Genomic DNA, 27399 nt, shown 5'->3' on the forward strand with positions numbered 1-27399 from the left:
TATTGAGGTTAATAATACCGTAGGTGCAAAATTACCCCCAAATTCAGTGATTTTAGCGGTTTTTATGTTTTTTTCAAAAATCATCCAGATCCAAATCCAAAACACGAAAGGGTGGTTTTGGCAAAACAAAGCCAAAACCAAAACACGAAAGTGGAATTAGAACCAAAACACAAAAAGTGACAGCCGCACATCTCTAAAATAAATAAATATATATATATATATATATATATCTATCTCTATACACACAATTTATAAATCCAGTTAGATCCTTAAGCCTGCCCTACAATATCCACACTAAGTAGCCCCTCACTTTTACAGTGTTGTGGGCTCTACACACTCGAAGACATGACCAATGTGAAAGATGAACTATGTGGAAGATGAGCAGTTACCCTTAAACTTCCCAGAGCCCTGACAAACGAAACTGAGTGTACACACTAAGCAATTTTTCAAACAATTTGAAAGATGAAAGATATCTTTGGAATTTACACCTTTTTTTTTATATATTTTAATGTTGGGGAGGCATTTCTAGGTGTGCGAGCAGAGCTGTAGAAGGGGGAACCAGTGAAGTTTTTTCACCCACTGCCCCACCAATTTCCACTGTGCCACCAACTTAATAAAAAAATCATTATAATGGGTTCAATAATATATCTCTCTCTCTCTCTATAGTGGGGCGGTATACGGCGGTATGGAATACCGCCACTTCTCCACAGACCCGGATTTTTTTTTTTTTTTAATTGCAGCATCGTGCAGGGGACCTGCGTCCCCTTCAGGACTCTGCAGCAGACTGCGCTGGGGCTGCGGCCAATCACAGGTGGCCGCGGCGAGCCAATCAGCGCTCGCCACATCATAGGCCCTGCCCCTGGCATCTGACGTCAGATGCCGCTGGGACGAGGAGAAGAGAGGAGGCCGCGCAGAAGAGTGGTGAAGAGGTCCGGTGGCCGCGGAAGAGGCCAGAAGACGCGCTCCAGGAGGGAGAAAAGTCGGCGCTGCTGGCCAGGACAGGCCAGTGGCAGAAGACAGAAGAGGCGGCGCCGATGGACAGGACAGGCCAGCGGCAGAAGACAGAAGAGGCGGCGCCGCTGGCCAGGATGGGCCAGCGGCAGAAGACAGAAACTGAGGACCGGAGAAGCCACCAGGGGTGGAAAGGAAAAGAGCTAATGAAGCTCCCCCCTGGTGCCTCTCCCACCAGGACAGGTAGGCCCTCGGTGAGGGCACCTGTCACCCCCCTCCCTAGACCATCAGGGATCGGGCACTAGGCCTGTGGGCACAATCAGGCTATAGGCCTGTGGCGCAGTAGGCGGGCACTAGGCCCGTGGGGTTAATTCAGGCATTAGGCCTGTCCCCATGTAGAGGGCATAAGGCCCTAGTTCAGAGTGGCCCTTTAGGTAAATAAGGTGACCCTGGGCATTAGGCCGAGGTCACCCAACTGGCCCCATGTTAGGCGGGTGCTAGGCCTGCGGGTGAAGTCAGGCCTCTGGCCTGTGCACAGATAGGGGCGCTAGGCCCAGTTAATAAGTGCCCCCCCTCAGGTGATTAAGGGGGATCTGGGCTCAAGGCCCAGGTCACTCCAACCTGTCCCTGGGGCAATGTGCCTATAATCAATAGGGGATAGGTAGGGGTCTCACTCTCTCTGTCACTGCTGTCATTCTCTCTGTCACTGTCCCTATGTCCCTGCTGTCACTCTCCCTCTCCCATAATTGTGGATCATACCGTGTGTCATAATGTGAATTGTGGATCATACTGTGTGTCATAATGTGAATTGTGGATCATACCGTGTATCATAATGTGAATTGTGGATCACACCGTGTGCTATAATGTGAATTTCAGCTCATTCTGTGTGCTATAATGTGAATTTTGGCTTATTCAGTGTGCTATAATGTGAATTTTGTCTCATTCAGTGTGCTATAATGTGAATTTTGGCTTATTCAGTGTGCTATAATGTGAATTTCGGCTCATTCAGTGTGCTATAATGTGAATTTCGGCTCATTCAGTGTGCTATACTGTGAATTTCGGCTCGTACCATGTGCTATAATGTGAATTTCAGCTCATACCGTGTGCTATATTGTGAATTTTGGCTCGTACCGTGTGCTATAATGTGAATTTCGGCTCGTACCGTGTGCTATAATGTGAATTTCAGCTCGTACCGTGTGCTATAATGTGAATTTCAGCTCGTACCGTGTGCTATAATGTGAATTTCGGCTCGTACCGTGTGCTATAATGTGAATTTCGGCTCGTACCGTGTGCTATAACGTGAATTTCAGCTCGTACTGTGTGCTATAAGGTGAAAGGGACACCAGTACTAGATAGTATAAGGGGTTCTACGACACTGGCCACGCCCCCTTTTGAGTGGTCACGCTCCCTTTTCTGGAGCGCGGCTTTGACGTGCGCATAATTGCATCCTTAGCTTTTGCATACCCCCACTTTAAAATATCCACTTTGACCACTGTGTGTATATATATATATATATATATATATATATATATATATATATATATATATATATATATATATATATATATATATATATATATATATATATATATATATATATATAGAACATTGAAGACAGCGGCACTCAGCAGTCTGATCAAAAGCACAATCAGCCTTTATTCCGGTCCTACGCCATTTCGGGGATATACCCCGTCTTCAGGGACAAGCAGTACATGTACTGCTTGTCCCTGAAGACGGGGTATATTCCCGAAACGGCGTAGGACCGGAATAAAGGCTGATTGTACTTTTGATCAGACTGCTGAGTGCCGCTGTCTTCAATGTTCTACTTTGGATTAAGAAAATATCCTCAGAAGGCACCGCAGCAAGTAATATTTTCCCACTAGGGAGTGCCGAGCCTCACAGCTCCCATTAAGACCGCGTTACTGTGCCGGGTGCCTCCACAAATAATAATCACATAAAGTCCAAAGGTGCGGCACTCCTAGCGGCTTGAATAAAGGACAACAGCAGGGAATGCGTGAAGACAACGTTTCAACGTTTCAATTGCGGCATAAAAGACCTGATGACAGTGCAGCAATAAAGGCATTGAAACGTTGTGTACACGCATGCCCTGCTGTTGTCCTTTATTCAAGCCGCTAGGAGTGCTGCACCTAGCTGAGCCGCTGACGGGAGCTGCTGACCGCTCAGCATTTCCGTCCACTGTCGAGCCAATGAAGTTATAAACCCACAGTGACACCAACCCACTGTGCCACCAACTCAATATATAATTAATTATAATGGGTCCAATATAATATATATATATATATATATATATATATATATATATATATATATACACATACACACAATATTGAACCCATTGTAATTCATTTTATATTAAGTTGGGAGCACAGTGGGTTTATAACTTCATTGGTGGGGCAGTGGACAGAGAGCTCTCGTCAGCGGCTCCCATCAGCGGCTCAGTGAAGCCGCCGGAGGGGAGGGAGCCGCTGCTGGGGAGGGAGCCACTGGAGGGGAGGTTAGCAATGTTGCATTGTGCACATCACTCATCGTGGCTCCGTACACACATGCCGTGATGAGCAATGTGACAAGTGACATTGCTCACATTGAGCAGGCAGTATGGTTAACCGCCGACCTCCAATCAACGAGTGCGGGTGCGCACATCGTTGATTGGAGGGCCATACATACTAGACGATGTGAACGATATATCGTTCACAATCGTCGTTATCTTTCAGATCTTTGAAAAATATCTTCTAGTGTATATGGCCCTTTACACAATCCAGAGGCCAGTAAATACGCTTGTATGTACAGTATTGCACCAGCCATATAATTGATTAAATACAACCAACCAACCAACCTCCCCTCCACGCGCCACACATACACAGCTCCGTGATGCTGGTGCGATCATTACCTGCGGCTGTCGGGACTTGGGACAGAGAGAACTGAGCGTGTCACCCGTACCTGGGAGGAGCTGTGCGCTACCGCCGCAACTCCCCCTAGCCCACAGATTCATCCAGCAGCCAGCTCAGCTGTCTTTGAATATGAGAAGGAGGCTGCAGCATCGCTGACGGCTCCTCCGTCTCTCTCCCTCACCCCAGAAAAAAAAAAGGTTAGCTACGGCGATGGATCAGCAGCAGGGGGGGTTTCTTGGAAACCCCCCCTGTGTGCGCTAGAGTGCGTAGTTGCAAAATAATTACTGAATGGGACAGCATTCATTAGTGTTTATCATAGAACAGATGGCCACAAGCCAAATGGAGAGCTGCCCACTAAGCGCACTGGAAGGCTTATTAAGTCAATCAAAATGTAGTCTGCACATTACATGATTTACTGATAAAATATAAATCATACTACTTATTAAAATAAAAAAGATAGACATTTCTAGAAGTCAGTAGAGCAGTCTTGCTGTCTTATGTGAGGGTCAGTAATAAGGGTTTGACAGCTTCCTTCATTGCATATTGGTAACTCAGCTGTGCATTTTATTCTAAATTAAGGAATATGTATAACTTCACTTTACATATTAAAACTCTTATATACAGTATATATTCTTTTTTTACTTCATACTATCAACAAACTGGAAATGATTATTACCTTTTGAGCTGCTGTTATAACTGCGGTTTCCAAAACATCTATATTTTTGTTCATAAGAGCCAGTGCTTCCTGCTCTGTTACAGGTGCCTGGTTTGTAGCTGGGAAGAACGGTACATGCTCATAGACTGCAGCAATGAATTTATCCTGGGCATAGCGGAGAGATATACAGCATGCTACATAAATAACAATGCTAGACAGAGTCATGTCCTACAGTTAAGTCTGCTGAAGTGTGGGGACAAGTCAGCATATGTGCTAGCTTCTGGTAATATATTGATTGTGGCAGAATTAGGCAGAGATTTATCTAGGTTATGATGCTGCAATGCTGGAAAATCCCTAAATAGAATGAACAGCAAAACTCATTGTTGTTGTGAAATTGTGGCCAAGATCTGCATGTCCTATAACATATTGTGCAACGGTCATGAAAGCTAGCTGGATGCTGATTGATATGTATTTTATTCTTCTTATTATTAAATATATGCATTTAAATGTTTATGTACAGTAGTGGCCAAAATTGTGGAAACCTTTTGTAAAATGTGTGTTTTTAGGTTTTAATTGCATATAACTACATTATTTTTAAAGAAAATCCTATGAAGGTACAGTATATATCACTGGAAAGATAATTTTATAGACAATATAATGCTGTTCACCACAATGATTTATCTTTATTACCTAAAAAGTTATAGCTAAATATAGGGAGACTTTATCTGTAAAGAGTGGGGATTTTTTCAACCCAAAACTGACCAATAGGAGTGTTTGTTCTGAGAGCCAATCTGCAATGCCACAAAATGGATCCAATAAGGTGTTCGCATGAATAAGCTCACATTTGTTGCCACCAGAATTGATAGTAAAACATCTTATTTAGTTGTTTGATTATCACTAAGTTGGTTGCTGCTTTTTATGCATTTATTTTACTTTCATTTCTTGAAGTAAGCTGTGTTAAACCCACTATCGGGGTATTTTTAGTGTTACCCATTTTACCTGTATTTAATCACAACTACCTATTATAACTTAACAACTAAAATAAAGACACAGACAACAGTGCTGGCATTTAAAATCTTTGTCAAATTTATTATTGACAGGTACTATTTTTAATTTTTTCTTTAAATGGTGGCGGCACTAAAGAACAGACAGGGAAAACAAACACACACACACACACACAAAACCAAGCGTTGGTGTTCAACTCTCCACTCCACAACCCACCCGTTCAGATGGTGTAACCATTTCCTGTCCAGGACAATTGGTTTACGCCATACCCCACTGCAAGGAGAGCGCACCCACTAAACTAAAGCCTAAAAACTTAACAACCAACCGTTCTTTACCGCCACATACTGAACCAACTAACCAACCACACAAACTGGGTGGGAGGGTGGGAAAACAGGAACAAAGATGCAGATAATCTGCCTCAGCCTAGTTTCAAACAAAACTCTCCTCCCCACTTGACCACCATTGGCTGACCCCTAATCATGCCATAACAAACAAAAACAATCATAACACATCCTTAAAGTGGCAACCCTCAAAACCCCTTGTGGTTTAATATGACCTCAGTGCTTACATATATATATTCAGCCTTTGGTCGGACTAAGGGGGTAATTCTGAGTTGATCGCAGCAGCAAGTTTGTTAGCAGTTGGGCAAAACCATGTGCACTGCAGGGGGGGCAGATATAACATTTGCAGAGAGAGTTAGATTTGGGTGGGTTATTTTGTTTCTGTGCAGGGTAAATACTGGCTGCTTTATTCTTACACTGCAATCTAGATTCCAGTTTGAACACACCCCACCCAAATCTAACTCTCTCTGCACATGTTATATCTGCCGCTCCTGCAATGCACATGGGGGTAATTCCAAGTTGATCGCAGCAGGAAATTTTTTAGCAGTTGGGCAAAACCATGTGCACTGCAGGGGAGGCAGATATAACATTTGCAGAGAGAGTTAGATTTGGGTGTGGTGAGTTCAATCTGCAATCTAAATTGCAGTGTAAAAATAAAGCAGCCAGTATTTACCCTGCACAGAAACAAAATTACCCACCCAAATCTAACTCTCTCTGCAAATGTTATATCTGCCCCCCCTGCAGTGCACATGGTTTTGCCCAACTGCTAAAAAATTTCCTGCTGCGATCAACTTGGAATTACCCCCATGGTTTTGCCCAACTGCTAACAAAATTGCTGCTGCGATCAACTCGGAATGACCACCTAAACCCACTATCGGGGTATTTTTCGTGTTACCCCTTTTACCTGTATTTAATCACAACTACCTATTATAACTACCTATTATAACTTAACTAAAATAAAGACACAGACAACAGTGCTGGCGTTTAAAATCTTTGTCAAATTTATTATTGACAGATACTATTTTTAATTCTTTCTTTAAATGGTGGCGGCACTAAAGAACGGACAGGGAAAACAAACACACACACACACAAAACCAAGCGTTGGTGTTCAACTCTCCACTCCACAACCCACCCGTTCAGGTGGTGTAACCATTTCCCGTCCAGGACAAGTGGTTTACGCCATACCCCACTGCAAGGAGAGCGCACCCACTAAAGCCTAAAAATGTAAAAACCAACCGTTCTTTACCGCCAAAGCCAGGCATACGCCGCAGCACCGCCACCAAACAATCTCTAAAGAAACTCCCTTAACCAGCAGAACAAATCCTCCACGAAAATGGCCATACCTTCAGCGCTAAGGTGAATCCCATCCGACTGGTAAAGGTGTGCATCCTGGAATCTAATCAAACCATGCTCCACCACTCCGCCATCATTCTCCAACAGATAACGAGCCACTGCGATCTTTACCTTTTTCGGAGCCACATCCAACCGAGCACCAGACCTAGCATTTCGCCAAACACGCCTAGGGACCAAAGAAGACCAAACCATTTTACACTCAGGCAAAGCCTCAGCGATCACATGCAAGTCCCTGATGATAACCGAACGCAACTCCAGAGCTGTCAGCTGACCAATATCATTGCCCCCTAAGTGTAACATCAAAACCTTCAGCAATCAAAAACACCGTACAGCCTCCACAAGGCGAGCCCGGAGCAAGCCCCAGCGCATCCCTCGAAAACCTAACCACCGAATCAGTGGAGCATGTTGAAAATAATCGGCATCCACAGCAGCTGGGCAATGAGCCGCCCAAAAAACATAAGAATGCCCTAGCACCCACACCGGCTTGCAACCAGGTCCACCTGAAACACGTTAAAATTCAGTCAGCACATGAAGGGCAGATATATATGAGAACAACAAAACCAACAAAGATCCACCTCCATACAACACAGCAACAAACGAGGGACAGTAGGGGGAAGACAAACGTAGCCGACCGGACCTTGAGGCGAAAACACTCAACCCCCGGAGTAGCTAACATTACTAACGCCATATAATCATAATTGGAGTGCCAATTGGACCCCCGGGGGAAGTGAAATTCCTCAAAAACTCCCGCAGTATGTCGGCGAGTGGTTAGTCCTCCAGTCAGCTATGTTTGTTGACAAAAAACAGATAAACTCGGACGTATATATGACCGAAACGCGTTAGAGTGCCACCGATCCAGAGACTGAATCTCAGCATCGGAATGGCCTGTGACAGCCGCAGATGTTGCAGCCCCAATACGAAATGAATGCGTCCCGAACTCTTCCGAGGATAGGCCCAATGCAGCCAGACCACGCTTCAAGACATGACAAAACTGGTATTTTGTAACCGGGATCCCATCTGCATGCATCAACCATGCCCCAGACAGGTCAGGCCGCACCTGCAGGAAGGCCTGAGCCAGCGTCACAGGACACACCCTATCGTCTGAGCACGGCCGAAGCGATAGCCAACGCCCTCTACAGCCTGGTCAGTCTCGGAACGCCGCAGGTGACATAAAAGAACCTCAGGTTGAACTATTACGTCCTCACAAGAGAGGGGAGATTCAACCCGTTTGGAAGGAGCAACAAGCTCACAAACCCGGAATGCTCCATGGAACGCCATGGAAAAACTTAAACGGAACAATAAACTTTCGTATGAAGAGTAACATCTCTCTGAAACCGAATCCGAAAGACGGGGCAAAAGCAAATTGTCAATTGGTCGTCTGCAATCAACTGACGGGGGAATTGACCGGTACCAACCCCTCAATGCCCTTGACACCAGAAAGGACCTTGAGGGATCAGGCCTATCGTACAGTGATGAGAAATAAGAAACGCCTGCTAGAATACGCCTCACTACGGCAACCGAACACCCTTGAGTGTAAAGGCTCCATACGAAAGCCAGCATAGTCTTACATAAGCCCTTACCTGCCTGAGCCGCAGATTTACGGAAAAGCTCCCATTCAAGCCAACCCGCTCGATAGCAGCGCAATGTTCTTGGTGCAATCGCACGGTTTGCAAGTTCCTCCATGCCGGCCTGATCACCTGCCAAACATAAAGAGGACATGGGTCACCCACTAATTCCACCTGAGGAGCCAGTGCACGAAACCTAGGCCAATCAAATCTAGAAAGTGCGTCCGCAATTACATTTTGAACCCCAGGCACATGTTTGCTACAAACTGAATGTTAAGGATAAGGCAGCGAAGGACCAGCCTGGACAGCAAACGAACAACCGGCAGAGAGGAGCAACTCTGACGATTGATCACCTGCACAACTCCAAGGTTGTCACACCAAAAAACAATGCTAGAGTTGCTCAAACGGTCCCCCCACAACTCCAATGCCACCACTATGGGAAACACTTTAAGAAAACCCCTTGTCAACCCCTCCCGAATCCAGTCCGCCAGCCAAGGTGCCCCAAAAAGCCCCAGTTGAGAAAAGCCCCAAAGCCGGACGCCCCCGCAGCATCAGTAAAGAGTTGAAGTTGCAAGTTGCTGCAGGCGGGAGCTGGCCAAATCAGTACGCCATTGAACTGGGAAAGAAAGACATCCCAAATCCTTAAATCTCACTTTACCTCAGCTGACAACCTTACAAAATAATGTGGGAGCGCAATGCCGGAGCACTCCAGTTTCCTGCAAAACACCCTACCCATGGGCACTACCCGGCAAGCGAAGTGAAGTAGGCCTAGCATGGACTGTATCTGACACAGCTTGAGCTTACCAACTGACAGCGCCACTGTAATAGCCTCAAGCAACTTTTCCTGTGAGGAAGACGACAGCTAGTGTATCAATCTCGATACCCAAAAAGGGCAGCCTCGTCACCGGCCCTTCGGTCTTATCGCGCGCCACCGGGACCCCAAAAATGCAAAGAGCGCCTTTATCGAAAACAGGAGCTCACCGCAATGGGGCGAATCTGCCGGCCCAATGCACAGGAAATCATCAAGGAAGTGAGCCATTTGAAAAAGGCGCACGAAATAGAACAGCCCATGGGCAAGGACTTGTCAACGTAGAAACCGCTAGACAAGCGAAAGCCTATGAACCGAAACGACTCAGGATGTAGCAGCAGCAGGCGAAAAGCAGATTCCACATCCATCTTGGCCAACAAGGATCCCTGACCAGAAGCTCTAACCAGATCCAATGCCTGGTCGAACGACTGATATCGCACCCGACACAATTCTGCAGGAATGGCATCGTTTACCGAGGATCCCCATGGGTAAGACAAATGCTGTATCTGCCAATATTTACCTGGTTCCTTCTTGGGGACAACACCCACCGGAGACAGAACCAGGTTGGCCAAAGGGGGTGATGGAAAAGGTCCAGCCATTCGGCCCAACGTGACCTCCTTTCGCACCCTCTCCAACATCACCTGCGGCAATTCCCTTACAGATTTCAAATTTTTTGGTAACCCCACCGGGACCGCCCCAAAAATTGGCAACCGAAAACCGTCTCGAAAACCTGAATACAAAAACTCAGCCTCAGCCCTGTTGGGATACATCCTCAACCAACGCTCCATCCGGCTGAGTCGGATTGGAGATGCGGCCTTACTTAGACCCGCCCCCTGCGGACGGTCGGGCGGTGGCAGGCCCTGCTTTTGCACGCAGTCTTTAGCGGGGTGCTAACCTCCGCAGCGGAGGCAAGCATGCCTAAATATACAACGGGTTCCTGACAGACAGCTGGAATTGTTGAAGGCATAACACCTACCCGCATTTGGCGATGGAGGAGCCCCTCGAAAGGGAGGTTGCGGACGCAGCGGCGCGGGGACTGCCTGGGCAGAAGTGGACCATGGGAGCTCCAGCCACACCTCAACATCTTTACACCCAAAGTCAATAACAGAGGTACCCGACTGCTTGCGCCGCAATTCCTCATCATACGTCCGCCAAGAATTATCACTATCGGAGCGGAACATGGAATGTATCAAATGGAGATACTTGATGACATTCATGTGCTCGTGAGGCCTGGTCTCCATATAACATGCAGCGAACATGAAAAACCCAGCCTGCCATCTGTGATATGAATAATAAGTATCTTCGCCCACGCCACCTCGCCGCTTTGCTGCCCTAAGCACTTTCTTATTCTTAGCTGTCAGCGCAAACAAATAAACGTACTTCCCCTTTTTAATTTTATCGCGAATACTACGGCGCAAACCCCGAAGCACCGCCGTATTATCGCAATGGACTACCTCCCCTCGCGGGAACACCGGTGACCCAGAACTGCTTTCACTGGAGGAGTGGGACCTCCTAGCCCTGGGTCTAGAACCACGATGGCTGCTCCTTGACCGTTTTGCGCCCTTCCCTTCTGAGCTATCTGAACTGGAAGAAGACGACGATACTGCCCGCTTGCTGGATCGCTTGGCAGGCGCAGAAGACCCACCTGAAGGACCTGCAATCGAATTATCTTCTGCCGCATGACCCGAATTGGCTTGCGCCTCCACCACGACATCCGGGGTAGCACCTGTGGAGACATCCGGAAAAGGAGCGGACAACGAGGCATCGAAAGAGACAGTGGGAGAAGTAGTCCTGGTATCAAGCGGGGCGGAAGAAAAGGGGCGTCTGAACCCCCAACGCAGCAAGCACCTGACCAGCAAGGGTACCTAGCTGTTCCTGTCCATGCGCCATCTGCAAAGATGTAGTATCCGGACCAGATTGCCCAGCTGCCGCGCCAGTTGCCTGCGAAGGTAACCCCGCCAACAATGGGGCCAAAACTTCCGCCAGCTACACCAACTTTTGGACCGCTTCCAACGCTTCGGAATGGTCAGGGGTAGCATTCGCCGATGCGGTAGTGACAGTGACAGGGAGCGCTGGCGTGACCGCGGGGGTGGAGCACCTCTGAGGAATTAAACGGGAGCACTGTAGCCATGCCCACTTAGCCCTGCGCAATGGACAGCACCCGAGGCAGAGCTAAAGAAGGTGCTGTGCCTACGCAGCCCTCCCAGACCCCCGTAACCTGCATCCGCAGTGACTGCTCGACCCTATCCACCATGACTGATGTACTCGAGAGCCCAGGTGCCAGTCCTAGAAGGGCAGTACGGTGGAACGCAGTTGAAGACACCACATCCGTGGTCCGAACCGCCGCTCCACCCTGTGAATGCCCCCCATGACTCACCACTTCGCTATACAGTGGGATGCTAGCGGCAGCCCCTACTACCCTACTGGACCCGTCAACCCCCTGTTCCAGCTTGTGGCCGCCTGCTGCCCCCTGATTGTCCCCCTGCTCTAGAGGCTTATCATAATTAGCCCTAATACCTCTCCCCCGCCTGCCTCCCCTATTCTGTGGCACCACAGGAGAGGGAGAAGACTGCCTTGCCTGTCCCCTGTGATGGTAAGCAGCCACAGCCTCCCCCTCCTGCATGCCAGATCTCAGGAGGGTGGACGCCCGCGTCCTGAACCCCCGGCAGCGGCCGCCGCCGAGGAGATCCTGTGTAGCCTGCGCTGCTGCCTGGACCCGGCGGCCGCGGTGCTCGGCCGTACGGGCGAAACACGTACATTAACCGCTGGGGAAGCCCGCGAGCGCGGGAGCACGAACGCCCACGCCCGGACCCCCCAGCAGCACCCCCGCCAACCGCCACCGCCGGGGAGAGCACCACTCGACCGCGCTCCCGCTGGGACCCGGCGGGAGTAGCGCCGGGCTCAGACCTGCGAGCGCGGCGGGGAGCAGTGCCGAAGCCAGCAGCCGTAGCCGGGAGAAGTACCCGGTGAAGGCTGCTCGCTTCACAGGAACTGCGGCAGGGGCTGTAGGCAGACGAGGCCGCACGGGCTCATATACCAGAACCGCCTGGCAACCGCTGCGGGTAACAGCCTGGGAGCCAGCAGCTGCCTGGCCCCCAATAGTATAAGCATCCATAAAGCGGGCGGAGGGAATAGAGGCGCTGGGGGCGAGACATCATGGGAGGGAGCGGAACAGGGAAAGAATAGAGATGATATATATAGTGAAGTATAGGAGATGAAACAGAAAGTAGTAAGAAATGCAAAAGAAAATCAAAGATTAGGAAAACAGCACAGGGAAAGAATTATCAGTGACTATGAGAGCCCAAAATGGAGTACTTCTCTGTCCAGAAAAACAGGAACCAAGAGGCAGATAATCTGCCTCAGCCTAGTGTCAAACAAAACTCTCCTCCCCACTTGACCACCATTGGCTGACCCCTAATCATGCCATAACAAACAAAAACAATCATAACACATCCTTAAAGTGGCAACCTTCAAAACCCCTTGTGGTTTAATATGACCTCAGTGCTTACATATATATATATTCAGCCTTCGGTCGGACTACTAATTTAGGATGACAAGCAAAGTAAAGAGAGTTGACTGGTCACCTAGAAAGAGATACAAAATAATTATTTTACATGAAGAAGATAACACTTACAACAAAATTATAAGAAAAGTAGATGGCAACATAACTAAAGGAGGAACTTAGAAACTGTGGAATAAGTATCAACAGGCTCAGCCCATTCAAAACCAAACTGGTAAAGGTAAGAAAAGATCCACAATACCATGCTGTGATAGAAGAATGATAAAACTGTGCTTGAGAGACAGAAAAAAAATCATCTGAGGCAATCCAAAATGATTGACATGAATATGGTGTAAACATCAGTGCCAGGACTGTTTGACGCAGACTTCAATATTTTGGATTAAACGCCAGAATTCCAAATCGCTTTTATCTCTCAAACAAAGACAGAAAATATTAGAATGGGCTAAAAAGCATATAAATTAATCAGAACAACAGTGGAACAGTGCCATCTGGAGTGACAAAACCAGAATATCCATATTTGGTAGTGATGGCATGAAATATGTCCACAGAAGAATTGGAGGAACTTTTCTACCTCAGTGCACAACACTTACTGTGAAGCATCCAGTTAGTGTTATACTATGGGGATGTATGACAGCGAAAGGTGTGGGACGAATTTATGTTATCAATGGCACTATAAATAGCAACAAATACATGAGTATCCCGCAGTGGGGAGGGGGGAGCAGTTGAGGGGAGCACAAACTATGCATAGTAGTGGGTAAGCATTGGGTGAATAGACACTGTGCACATGCACACATTATCTATACTCAGTGCAGAGAGAGCCTAATGGAGAATGCTGGGCATGCCCCCAAAGTGATGGAAAAGGGAGTGACACAAGGCTCTGCCCCTTTTCCCTATGCCCCACCCCTTCTCTGATGCGGCACACTTTCGGAGTGCGAAAGGTCCCGACCCACTGTCCACTACTGTTGGGAGGTATGTAACTGCAGCAAAAGGCTTCCCGATGAAGGGGTGTACTATGTTATACCGACGCTTGGGATCCCATCACCCAGCTTTTGCGGGGTGAGTGCAAAAGAGCCCCTTGCAGGCACGCTGCGCTCACCACCCTGCGGGCACGGTGGTGCGCTACACGTGCCATGCTATTTATTCTCCCACCACTGGTGTCGTGGATCCCCCAAGAGGGAGAATAGTTGTCGGTATGCTGGCTGTCGGGATCCCAGCATCAGTATGCTGAGCGCCGGGATCCTGACAACCGGCATATCGAATGCCTCCCCCGATGAAGTACTAATGAATATTGTGCGAAACTAAGAAATGTACTTTTCTACGTATAACTAACTGTTATCAAAATGTAAAATTGTGTTATAAAGTTCATTGTATGATGTTGTATTATGGGGTCATTCTGACCCGACCGCACGCTGCAGTTTATCGCAATGGTGTGATCGGGTTGAGTGCGCATGCGCCAGCACCACAGTGCGCAGCGCATGCCAGATGTCCGAAGGCCGTCGGGCCGCTACAATCGCCTCTGCCTGATTGACAGGCAGAGGCGGTCACTGGGTGGGGGGCGGAATGGCTGCGTTTGGCCGCCGTTTTGTGAACACGGTCCGGCCAATGCAGGCGTGGCCGGACCGAATGGGGGGCGGGCTGCAGCAGCTGAGTGACGTCACACGCAGCCGCTGCGGGCGGGGGAGCGATGAGTAGCTCCCGGCCAGCATGCTAAAGCTGCTCTGGCCGGGAGCTACTCTTAAAGTGCAAAGGCATCGCCGCTGTGCGATGCCTTTGCACTTCTGCGGGGTGGCTGGCACTGACATGCAGGGCGGGATAGCCCTGTGCTGGGTGTGAGGAGACCTGGGAAAGTGATGTCTAGGGCTTGCCTTCATGTTAAAAAGGAAAGTTAATCCTATGGCCCAAGTTCTGAGTTCTTAAATTGAAGCCCTCAGTCTGCAGAAGTCACACACATGAAGTATCCCAGAAGCAGACAGCAAGGGAGTGTACCTTTTAGAAAAGCCCTCCTCCTCCTCTGGAAAGACTGACAACATGATCCACCAATCAAAAAGGAGGAGAGAGAAAGAACCAGCAAGGGAGAATTGTGGGAGTGAGGAAGTTGCTGGGAGAGGGAGACTGTGTGTGTGTGGAGGTGAGGGTGCACAGCTAGACTCACTGGAGGTTGGGGTGTCGTCCCCTCTGTGTCACCGGTGACCAGCCACTGTGTGTGCCCTGCTACAGCTGTCATTGCTGCCCAGCACTGGAGGAGATATAGAGTAGCTGGTAAGGACTTTGCTGAACTCTGAGTGGACATTATTAGTATAATCCTGCTTGCTGGTCACTGGATTTCTGGGTCTCCCTGAATAAATATCACCTTGTTTTCATTGTAACCGGCTCCACTGTGTGATCCTTGAACCCCAGGATACCCAGGTATCAGGAGCTAAAGGTAAAAGGAGCTCTGATGTGGAATGTACCATCATACGGGAGTTTATGGTATAAATGAAAAATCCATCACCTCGGTGATAGTGACTCAGGAAGACGGGCGGAGATGACGTCACTGGGGTGGATGGTCAATCAACAGGAGAAAACCGGTTGTCATGACTACGCGTTCTGGGATTTTATTTCCTAAACTCCTAGCATTTGCACACATAGGGGGTCATTCTGAGTTGTTCGCTGGTTGCCGATTTTCGCTATGCTGCGATTTGTTGCAAACTGCGCATGCGCTTAGTAATTTAACACAAAACTTAGCTGTTTTGCTGTGGCTTCTGCGGTGCTTTTCAGTCGCACTGGTGTTCGGTAAATGATTGACATGAAAGGGGTGTTTCTGGGCGGCAACTCAGCGTTTTCCCTGCATTTGCAAAAAAACGCAGGCGTGTCAGGGAAAAAAGCGGGAGAGGCTGGAGAAACGGGGGAGTGGCTGGCCGAACGCAGGGCGTGTTTGTGACGTCAAACCAGGAACTAAACGGACTGAGCTGATCGCAATTCGTGAGTAGGTCTGGAGCTACTCAGAAACTAGTCGCTACTCAGAAACTGCAAATAATTATTTAGTAGCAATTCTGCTAATCTTTCGTTTGCAATTCTGCTATACTAAAATACACTCCCAGAGGGTGGCGGCCTAGCATGTGCAATGCTGCTAAAAGCAGCTAGCGAGCGAACAATTCGGAATGAGGGCCATAGCTCTTAGAGTTTTGTTTGTACTTTTCCTGTTCCTAGCTATGTTCATCTCTATATTTATTTGGTTTTGATCTGAATTATTTCCATCTCACTATGATTGCCAAGTATCCAGTGTTATATCAGTTTACTGTGATTTCCAAGTTTCTAGTGTTATTCCAGCTCACTGTGATTTCTAAGTCTCCAATGTAATCTTCTTTTCCTCTGACTTAGGATTTGATACTCATCAGGTCCACCAGGGCCAACCTGGGTATAAGGTCACCCTATACGGTGGGCTAATGATACCATTTTGGACCTCTATGGCTGTATCTGACTGTGCTCACTACATTGTGCCAACTGACTTGGTCCATCATGCCAAGGAACCACTCAATCTTCCATGCAGTTCCTGACTTCTCTTGGCTCACCGTTGCTGCAGATTTTTTTGAATGGAAGAGGATAGAGAACCTTGTGTAAGTGGATTGATATGCTGGTTGGTTTGAGATAGATTATCTTCCCAAACTGCAGTCTTTCCAATGGACTAGCAAAAAAAGGCACAGTCTGCAGTATGGATGGTGTAATGGTTAGCATTACTGCCTCACAGCACTGAGGTCATGGGTTAAATTCTCACCACAGCCGTAACTGTGTGGGGTTTGTATATTCTCCCCAAACTTTTGTGGGTTTTTGCTGTGTACTCAGGTTTCCTCACACATTCCAAAATATACTGGTAGGTTATTGGCTCCTGACAAAAAATAGGGTAGACTAGATGGAGCTATTTTATTGTTTGTGCCTATAGGCGCAAATACTGTGGGCGTCCATTATTTTGCTCGACACCTCAGGAGGGTGTGAGCAGAAAAGCCAGGCTTTTAGGTTGCCAAACTGCAGTGTGCCCAATACTTTGCATAAATTTAGCTACTTTCCACATATAAAGGTTATACATTTGGGCACGACAAGTGTCACTCGCATCCATATGCAGAAAAACTGTATATCGCTGGTCAAGCATGGACTACTTAAATGTCCTCAAAAAGAGTTTAATTCCCCTCTCAGACTAGTTATTGATGTGAATATAATATAGTTGTTTTCAATAGAATGGACATGTAAGTACAAAATTCTAAAACAAACTGATCATAACAAATAACTAAAACACAAAGTAAAAGCTCAATGTTTGACCAGAATTCCCTGGCTTTCTCAATAGTGGATACTATGTGGGTCATTCCGAGTTGTTCGCGCGTTGCCGTTTTTCGCAACGGAGCGATTAGGTGGAAAATGCGCATGCGCATGGTACGCAGCGCGCATGCGCTTAGTAATTTTACACAAAACTTTGGAGATTTACACAAGCTCGAGCAACGTTTTTTCAACGCTCGAGTGATCGTAGTGTGATTGACATGAAGTGGGTGTTTCTGGGCGGAAACTGGCCGTTTTCAGGGAGTGTGCTAAAAAAACGCAGGCGTGCCAGGTAAAAACGCAGGAGTGGCTGGAAAAACGGGGGAGTGGCTGGCTGAACGCAGGGCGTGTTTGTGACATCAAACCAGGAAATAAACTGACCGAGGTGATCGCAGTCTAGGAGTAGGTCTGGAGCTACTCAGAAACTGCAAGGAATTATTTAGTAGCAGTTCTGCTAATCTTTCGTTCGCTATTCTGCTAAGATAAGATACACTCCCAGAGGGCGGCGGCCTAGCATGTGCAATGCTGCTAAAAGCAGATAGCGAGCGCACAACTCGGAATGAGGGCCTATATCATGCCACCACTCTTAATATGCAAAGAAGCTCAATCTACTAGCCATAGTGGAGAGCTATCAGTCAATGTACTAGGACAAGAAAGGCTGTACCCTAATAAAATGACATAGATGGTAAATCTGTACTCTCCCAATTACAAATGCATTTATTTTCAGTGCTTCATTTTATTTTATTGAAACACCCTATAGTTTGTGCTCCAGAGGATTAATATGTACGCAACATTCTTAGCAGGCTTGTGAGTAGTTTGAAGAAAAACAAATTACAATGTTGCACAAAAGGTCGTATTCCTTTAATCAAGTGATAAAAAAATGGGCATGATTCAGAGTCGCACATAAGACCATATGCGCCACAGCAAACATATACATATTTACATATCTATGAGCGATTCTGAGTTGGACGTATGTCTCTATCTGTGAAATGAGCGCCCTGGGTGTTAACTGGACAGCAACTTTGCAGCTAGTATGTATGAAAACTGCCTTATGGGTGTGTAGAAGGAGGTACACTATATTGAGTTGTCCGTATGCCAAGTGGACGCCTATTTCAGTCATATCTCCTGCACCTAGTAATGGGTAGCTGTAAATGCTGATACCAGAATGTTGGCTGCTCTAGCATATACAGTCACAGAGGTATGTGCAGCTCAGAATATGTGCTCATAATATAATGTAAATATATCAAATCAAATATATATCAAATTATAATCAATTGTCACCATCAACATAAACACTCAAACATGGACTAAAATGTATTTTAATATAGTAATATCAATTAAAAAAAAACATTAGATGACTTCTTCATACTGTTACACAAATACAATTATATTAAAAAAAACACTCCAACAACAACAACATATAAATTATAGATCTGAATAAGGTCCAAATATTCAATCTTAAATGTGCAATGAGACACAGAGGTTGAACTATTAATCTTTCAGAAGAGGACAACAGCATAGCACACAGCAACAAACCAGAATTACCTCATCGTTATATACCATAGAATGTACTACTGAATTACAGAATTATAGTTAGAATCTGACTAGTTCCTATGGGCAACACCTCTTTAGAAGGTTTGATAAAAGTCTCATTCAAAGGAATATTCTCAAGTTACACAGAACCTCTTAAGTCCGCTTGAGGGAGACACACACCATGAGATGCACCGCATCGTTGCTCGTTCCTGCTAATCTAACAAACCTATACCTCCTGCAGCTGGTCTGTAAACTAAACAATGGCCAAAAATTATGTCCCGAAAAGCCTAACCACAGAAATAAAGTAAGTAATGGATTAATAAATGAATTTGTTAATAGGAACTTAAGTTAGTCAGTTAGTAATTTGAAGTAAGGCCTCAAACCTAGGTAGGCCTCGCATCCTGATGGCTACACCATATTTTAAAAATGCCTTGTCTCCTTTTATTTCTCTCCCTATAGTCAAGAACTACACACAAAATGAGGCATCGGAGACCAGTTTCACTTGTCTTTATCAGTCGTTACATTGAGAATATTAACTAATAAGTGAATACAAAGTTGCAACAATGTAACCCAATGGCCAAAAAAGAACACTACATTTAGGCAATACATGACATTTCAAAATGCACACACAAATGCATTTGAAAAAGAAAGTCAGCAATTCAGTTTATTTCTGGAAGATAGCTAGGGGGCGTATCAGATATTAAATGGATAAGAACAGATAATACACTTGGTCTTAGCCAAAAGGCCAAAATCGATAATCCGAAAAAGGGACACGTGGGGGGGAGGGGGGGGGGGGGGGTTGGTTTTTGAGGAAACTACACTGACCAAAATCTATTCTAGAACAATCATGGAGAATGCTCCATTGAATTTTAACTAGCGCCCGGCCTACCTGCCTGCGTGGAAGATACCTGCCTGATTGCCAGAACCCCCACCCGCTCTATCTGTCCAAGGTCTAGATTTGTCACACCTGCCTATGTGACAGACAGGCACACTCCTGAGTTTCTCTCTTGTTAGTTGGATGCACAATTTGTACCCGCTCTGCCTCTGAACCCCATGCGCACGCCCACAGCTGGCTGCCGGACTTTCTGGTTCGGTGCTTTTTTATGCATAATACATTTAATCAGACAGTGTGAAATCCTTCAATGGAATGTTCTCTAGTTTCACGGAAAATGCTGCGGCAACAGGATTTAAACAGGCAGCTAGCAGTTTCTGGCACTGCAGCAATGTTCTAGGTTGTCTGTTCTATGATCCGTGTTCTACGATGTCACAATCTGCTTGGGCTTGGTAGCATAGCCTGCATTTGCTGTCTGATGTCCATTTGAGGGAGACACACACCATGAGATGCACCGCATCATTGCTCGTTCCTGCTTATCGAACAAACCTACACCTCCTGCAGCTGGTATGTAAACCAAACAATGCCTAAAAATGAAGGCCCGAAAACCCAAACTACAGAAATAAAGCTAGTCATTAATTAATTCATAAATTTGTAAATAGGTAATTAAGTTAGTTAGTAATTTGAAGTAAGACCTGAATCCAAGGTAGTCCTCGCATCCTGATGGTCAGGGATGGTGGCATCGTGATGATCAGGGAGGGGAATAAATTGAACAAGAAATAGACACAAAAAGAGGCATCGGACATCACTTTTCAGTTGTCATTATCAGTTGTTACATTGAGAAGATCATCTAATAAGTGAATACAAAGGTGCAACAATGTAACCCTATTTCCAAAAAAAGAACACTAAATTTAGGCAATGCATGACATTTCAAAATGCACACACAAATGCATTTGACAAAGCAATTCAGTCTATTTTTGGATGACAGATAGGGGGCCTATTAGTTATTAAACGGATAAGAACATATAATACACTTGGTCTTAGCCAAAAGGCATAGAAGCGATAACCTGGAAGAAGGAGATGGGGGAGGGGGGGGGGGGGGGGTGGAAAGCACAATGCCTGAAATATATGCTTGCACAATCATGGAGAATGCTCCATTGAATTCTAATGAGCTGCCTGCTTGGTAGATACCTGCCTGCTTTCCAGACCCTCTGCTGCTCTATCTGTCCCAGGCTTAGATCTGGGTGACAAAAAAGCAAACTCCTTAATTTACCACTTGTTACTTGGATGCACAATTTGCACCATCTCTGCATCTGAAACCCATACGCACAACCAGAAGTCGGGTGCCGACTTTCCTAGTTCTGAGCTTTTGTCAATGTATTCAATCAGACAGTGTGAAATCCTTCAACGGAATGTTCTCTAGTTTCACGAAAAATATAGCATGTGAATGCTGTGGCAACAGGATTTAAACAGGCAGCTAGCAGTTTCTAGCACTGCGTCAGTGTTGTAGGTTGCCTGTTTTATGATCCGTTTTCTGTGATCCGTGTACTATGATGTCGCAATCTGCTTGGGCTTGGTAGCATAACCTTCATTTGCTGTCAGAAGTTAATTTGATGGAGACACACAACATGAGATGTACCGCATCGTTGCTCGTTCCTGCTAATCAAACAAACCTACACCTTCTGCAGCTGGTCTGTAAACCAAACAATGCCCAAAAATGAAGGCCCGAAAAACCAAACTACAGAAATAAAGTAAGTCATTAATTAATTCATAAATTTGTAAATAGGTAATTAAGTTAGTAATTTGAAGTAAGGCCTCAATCCTAGGTAGGCCTCACATCTTGAAGGCCACGCCATAGTTTAAAAATGCCTTGACTATAAGGAAGGAAATAAATGGAGACAAGAACTAGACACAAAAAGAGACATCGGAGACCAGTTTTCAGTTGTCTTTATCAGTCATTACACTGAGAAGATAAACTAATTAGTGAATACAAAGTTGCAACAATGAAACCCTTTTTATAAAAAGAACACTACATTTAGGCAAAGCAAGATGTTTCAAAATGCACACACTAATGCATTTGACAAAGAAAGTCAGCAATTCTTTCTATTTTTGGATGACAGATAGGGTGCATATAAGATATTAAACGGATAAGAACAGATAATACACTTGGACATAGCCAAAAGGCAGAGATGCGATAACCTGAAGAGGGTGGAAGCGAGGAAAGTACACTGCCAGAAAACTATGTTTGCACAATCATGGGGAATGCTACATTGAATTCTAACAAGCGTCCAGCATACCTGCCTGCTTGACGGATACCTGCCCCTTAGCCTGACTCCCTGCTGCCCTATCTCTCCAAGGCTTAAGGGGGCTACACACGGAGCGATAATCTAAGCAATCTGACTAGATTGCTTAGATTTTCAGCAAGATTGCTCCGTGTGTAGCCCTAACAGCGATAGCGATGCGCAGCCCCGCGCATCGCTATCGCTGGTGCTAGATTGGCCTGCATGCAGGCCAATCTAGCAGGTCACTCACTTCACCCGCTGGGTGAAATGAGCGGCCCCCCGTCTCCCCCCGCACGCTCAGCACACATTGCGCTGTGCTGAGCGCCGGGAGAGATGTGTGCTGAGCGGTTCGCTCAGCACACATCTCTCCCGCATCGGGCCGTGAGTACTGGCCTTTAGATTTTGCACACATGCCTAGGTGACAGGCTCTCCTGAGTTTATGTCTTCCCGGTAGTATGCACAATTTGCAACTGCTCTGCCTTTGACACCCACGTGCACACCCACAAGCCGGCTGACGGCATTCCTGGTTCCATGCTTTTGTCTGCACAATGCATTTAATCAGACAGTGTGAAATCCCTCAATGGAATGTTCTCTAGTTCTATGGAACATACAGCATGTGAATGCTGTGGCAACAGAATTTAAACAGGCAGCTAGCAGATTCTGGCACTGCAACATTGTTTTAGGATGCTTATTCTATTATCCGTGTTCTGTGTTTTAAGATGTTACACTCTGCTTGGGCTTGGTAGCATAGCCTGCATTTGCTCTCTAAAGTCCTTTTGAGGGAGACACACCATAAATTGTACCGCATCATTGCTCGTTCCTGCTAATCCAGATGTGTCAAACTTGCAGCCCACATACTTTTGCGGCCCAAGTCGATTTTTTTTTTAAACAATGGAATGCGGCCCACCACCGCTGGTTAAGTAACTGATGGCCCGTGTGCCTTGATCGGAGCTTAGCTACGATCAGGCAGCATTCACCGTTCTACACATATGTAAGAAGATACAGAATTTTGGTAGAAAGGGCACTCAAAGTTATAAAAACAATATACTTTTATTTTCACCCAGATAGGGCACTGTAGAAACGTCTTTAAAGCAGAAAAGGCTCATTAAACAATATCTAATTTACCATGATTCCCCTGCAGCACCATCAATGCCACAGGTACAACTTCAGTAATACATCAATGGAAAGGCATATTGGTCACTTATCAGTCCGTCCACCTCGGTCAGTAGAGGATCGTTTGAGATCCCAGCATCACGTCACAATCACCTTCCACTAACAGGAGCCAGCTGAGGTAAGACCACCAAGCAACAAACTTATATACACATACAATAAACACTCACTGCCAACAGCTGCACTGACCCGCCATCACTTACACTGTGGCATGCGTTCCACCGAACTGCGCATGTGCAGTATCTCTAACCACAATTGTTCTATGTCCTGTTACTACAGGAAGTGGTATGCGTTCCACTTAGAGCCAAATTGCGGAAGTATGCGGTTCACCCAGTACACGTCACTTCCGGTGACGTGCCATAGCAGCATCTGGGTGTAAACTTTACCAAAAGCCGTTGCCATGGATACCAATCGGTTTAGAGTACATAGTACCATAAATTATACTCTCAGAAGCTCCCTCTATTACTCACAATACTAAATGGCTAAGAGCTTAATCAGGTCAGTCCCAGGCACGGCTGCCACCCATACTCCATGATTGGGTAGAATACCTGTCTCCTTAGTTGTCTATTGATTAAGAGACTCCTGGAGCTATATGTATTTCATGTACCACAGATCGGGGTTACATTGCCAACGTGCAGGGAGGCATAAAGTCAGTGCAGAAATGTTTATGGCATATCAAAAAAACTAAATTTAGATATAAATGACCTCTCAGTATCAATGCCTGTTGATACTTATCCCCAGCTGTATACCTGTCAACATTCCTTAAAGTGCCAAGTGCAAACAATAATCACATTAATTATATAAACCAACTGTCACATGTATCCACACGCTATTGGTGATTTACATTACAAATGTACAAAATAGCGATTTGGCTAGTGTGTAAGACACTTCTAGTCCCACTCACTGCAAATCACTTACATCTTATCATACCAATATAAAAATCACTTCATACAAATATATGTATAACCACAATAACATAGTGTCACACATAAATACTGTACTCCAGGCAAATTCAGTGCCTATATCCTGTCAATGAATGTTCCATATTACAGGAAACATCGTAGGTTCAAACTTTCATTGAGTCTTTTCGGTGACCTAGTGTCCAACATATGGATCCATCTGGACTCCTTTTGAAGTAATATCCTTCCCCGGTCGCCACCCCTCAGCAGTTTGGGGACATGATCAATGATCATACACTTAAGTGATGACAATTCCTGTTTCACTGTCAAAATGTCGTGCCACCGGATTATCACTTTGTTTATTACTCACAGCCTGTCTAATGGAAAGACGATGATTTGACATTTGTTCACGAAATGTAGTAGTCGTTTTCCCCACATAATAAAGTCCACATGGGCATACCAAGATGTAAATCACATAATCAGTCGTACATGTGACGTGATGTCTTATGGGGATTTTCCTCCCTGTATGAGGGTGAGAAAAACATTTTCCAGTGAGCATACTGTTACGTGTGGTGCACCCAGGCACCAAACACACCCAGGCTTTTTAGTTGACTTCTTCACGGAAGTTTTTGCCAGTTGAAGAAGAATTGGCCAATAATAGCTACTGATAAGGCATTTAAAAGTGTGAAAAAGAAGCCATTAATTTTGTTCGCAAGAGGACCAAATTTAAAACAAATATTGATGCAGTCTACAAAAAATTTAGACAGCAAAACATCCCACACCTGGTTGTCAACTAAAAAGCCTGGGTGTGTTCGGTGCCTGGGGTCCACCACATGTAACAGTATGCCCACTGGAAAATGTTTTTCTCACCCACAATTCCCATAAGTCGACATCACGTCACATGTGACTTGGTGGTCTTACCTCAGCTGGCTCCTGTTAGTGGAAGGTGATTGTGACGTGATGCTGGTGTCTCAAACGGTCATCTACTGACCGAGGTGGACGGGCTTATAAGTGACCAATATGCCTTTCCATTGATGTAATACTGAAGTTGTACCTGTGGCATTGATGGTGCTGCAGAGGAATCATGGTAAACTGGATATTGTTTAATGAGCCTTTTCTACTTTAAAGACGTTTCTATCTGGGTGAAACTAAAAGTATATTGTTTTCATAACTTTGAGTGCCCTTTCTACCAAAATTCTGTTTGTACTGGACCTATATGGAACAGACTTAAGGGAAGCACCGCTTTTAGATGATATGAAGGAGAGTGCAGATGTGCACGCATGTACTGTATGTAAGAAGATACTGATAGTGATGGGGAAATGTCCACCGTGGGGGCTTCTGTGTATGCCTGGCTGCCTTTGCAAAGCTCTGCCCTCGTCTGCATCCCACCTGCTCAGTGCTATTGGCACTTAAGCCGTCACGCCCTGTGTGTGTGTGTCCGACTGCTCTGTGTCCCAGCTGCCCTAATTGCAGGAGGATTCTTCTGGAATCTGGATAGAAAACAGTCTCTCAATGAAGAAGAGAATTGGAGGCTGAATAGATGGGTTGGGGTTGTTTTACCGGAAGTCAGGATCCTGGAGGGCAGCATCTCGACGCCGGGATCCTGGCCACAGAATGCCGGCAGAGGGGGTTTAGTATAACGAAGCCCCTTGCAGGATTGGTGGCGAGCTGCGCTCACCACAAGTTCTATTCCCACTCTATGGGTCTCGTGAATAACACAGCTCCCAGCTCACACTATTAAAGTTGTTTTCTTCCCGATACTTGATATCTCTTTGATTATACTTTATTGTTGGTTTTTCTAATAAACGTTTTAAAATTGCATATGTCTTTTTCTTGTGGCCGACACAAGACTTAGACCTTGATTATTTGGCAAAGTTGGGATTTTGAGTTTGACATGCCTGTCCTAGAACACTGTTGCAGTGCCAGAATCGGCTAGCTGCCTGTTTAAATCCTGTTGCCACAGCATTCACATGCTGTATGTTCCGTGGGACTAGAGAGCATTCCGTTGAGGGAAAGAAGCAGGAAGCTGGCTTGTGGATGTGCACATGGGTGTCAAAAGCAGAGCGGGTGCAAACTAGCAGGAAGACAAACTCAGGAGGGTGCTTGCCTGTCACCTAGACAGGTGTGCAAAATCTAGGCCTAAAGGCCCGTACACACTGGTCGATATATCGGCCGTTCTCTTGAACGGCCGATATATCGCGGGACCGTCGGCCAGTGTGTACGGCCGATACGTCTGTGAACTCCGTCGTTCACAGACGTATCGTGTCGGCCGCGCAGCACAGCCGACGGCCAATATATCTACCGATATATTGGCGCGTCGCTTTGTGTGTACGGCCGCCCGTACACATGCTGCGGCGGCCGGCGGTGATTGACAGCTGAACTGGGCAGGCGGGTGTACACGCCCGCCCAGTTCATGACGTCAGTCCCCGACGGATCGAGCAGTGTGTATGCTGAACACACTGCTCGATCCGTCCATAGATATATCTGCAGATCATATTAGTGTGTACCCACCTTTAGACAGATAGAGCGGCAGGGGGTCTGGAAAGCAAGCAGGTATCTGCCAAAGCAGGCAGGTATGCCAGATGTTCGTTAGAATTCAATGGAGCATTCCACATGATTGTGCAAACATAGATTTCGGGCAGTGTACTTTTCTCACCCCTGCCCCTCCCTCTTTTCGGGTTATTGCTTCTCGGCCTTTTGGCTAAGACAAAGTGTATTATCTGTTCTTATCCGTTTAATATCTCATACGTCCCCTATCTGTCATCCAAAAATAGAATGAATTGCTGACTTTCTTTGTCAGGTGCATTTGTGTGTGCATTGACAACTGAAAACTGGGTAGATGCTAGAATCAAGTGGGCTAAGGGACCTTTTTTCCGTCTGGGGGAGGAGTCACAAAACAAGGGGGAGAAGCAAGGCCAGCGGGATAGGTCCTCTACTATCCACGCCACCAACTATTACCTTTAGTAATCAGGTGGCGAGCGAAGCGGAGCGAGCCACCGAGCCCGAAGCGTGGCGAGCGAAGCGAGCCAACGAGGGTACTTTTCGGGTACCCTGTTCGCCCGTAGCTCCTCCCCCTGGTGACGTGTCTCCTCCCCCAGATACGTCAGAAGGTCCCTTCTCCCACTCCGAAATAGAATCAACCCTGAAAACTGGTCTCCGATGTCTCATTTTGTGCCTACTTCTTGTCTCCATTTATTTCCCTCCCCATAGTTAAGGCATTTTAAACTACAGCGTGGCCATCAGGATGTGAGGCCTACCTAGGATTGAGGCCTTACTTCAAATCACTAAC

At 46.3% G+C, this 27399-nt stretch overlaps 1 protein-coding gene, 1 non-coding gene and 3 pseudogenes across 3 annotated transcripts in view; 1 reads left to right on the forward strand and 4 right to left on the reverse strand.

Annotated features, from left to right (window-relative positions):
* LOC134909935 (pantetheinase-like) overlaps positions 1-23356 on the reverse strand; it is a 70492-nt gene extending 47136 nt beyond the window's left edge. The window contains exon 1 of one of the 2 annotated variants that reach the window (XM_063917362.1): positions 23167-23356. In XM_063917362.1, the coding sequence (XP_063773432.1) occupies positions 23167-23169 (3 nt within the window). In that variant the 5' untranslated portion in view covers positions 23170-23356. Of the gene's footprint in view, positions 1-4536; positions 4823-23166 lie in introns of those variants that run through there. The other variant, XM_063917361.1, reaches the window with a different exon arrangement.
* LOC134913245 (U2 spliceosomal RNA) lies at positions 19513-19683 on the reverse strand (annotated as a pseudogene).
* LOC134913236 (U2 spliceosomal RNA) lies at positions 20655-20823 on the reverse strand (annotated as a pseudogene).
* LOC134913248 (U2 spliceosomal RNA) lies at positions 21844-21955 on the reverse strand (annotated as a pseudogene).
* A 3435-nt stretch (positions 23357-26791) lies between the features above and the next one.
* On the forward strand, positions 26792-26981 carry LOC134913240 (U2 spliceosomal RNA). The gene has a single exon (XR_010177043.1). It is a non-coding gene; the product is annotated as a U2 spliceosomal RNA (small nuclear RNA).
* The last annotated feature ends 418 nt before the right edge of the window (positions 26982-27399 follow it).

This window comes from Pseudophryne corroboree, chromosome 4 (assembly GCF_028390025.1).
Source record: "Pseudophryne corroboree isolate aPseCor3 chromosome 4, aPseCor3.hap2, whole genome shotgun sequence".
In the NCBI taxonomy this organism is placed as follows: domain Eukaryota; kingdom Metazoa; phylum Chordata; class Amphibia; order Anura; family Myobatrachidae; genus Pseudophryne; species Pseudophryne corroboree.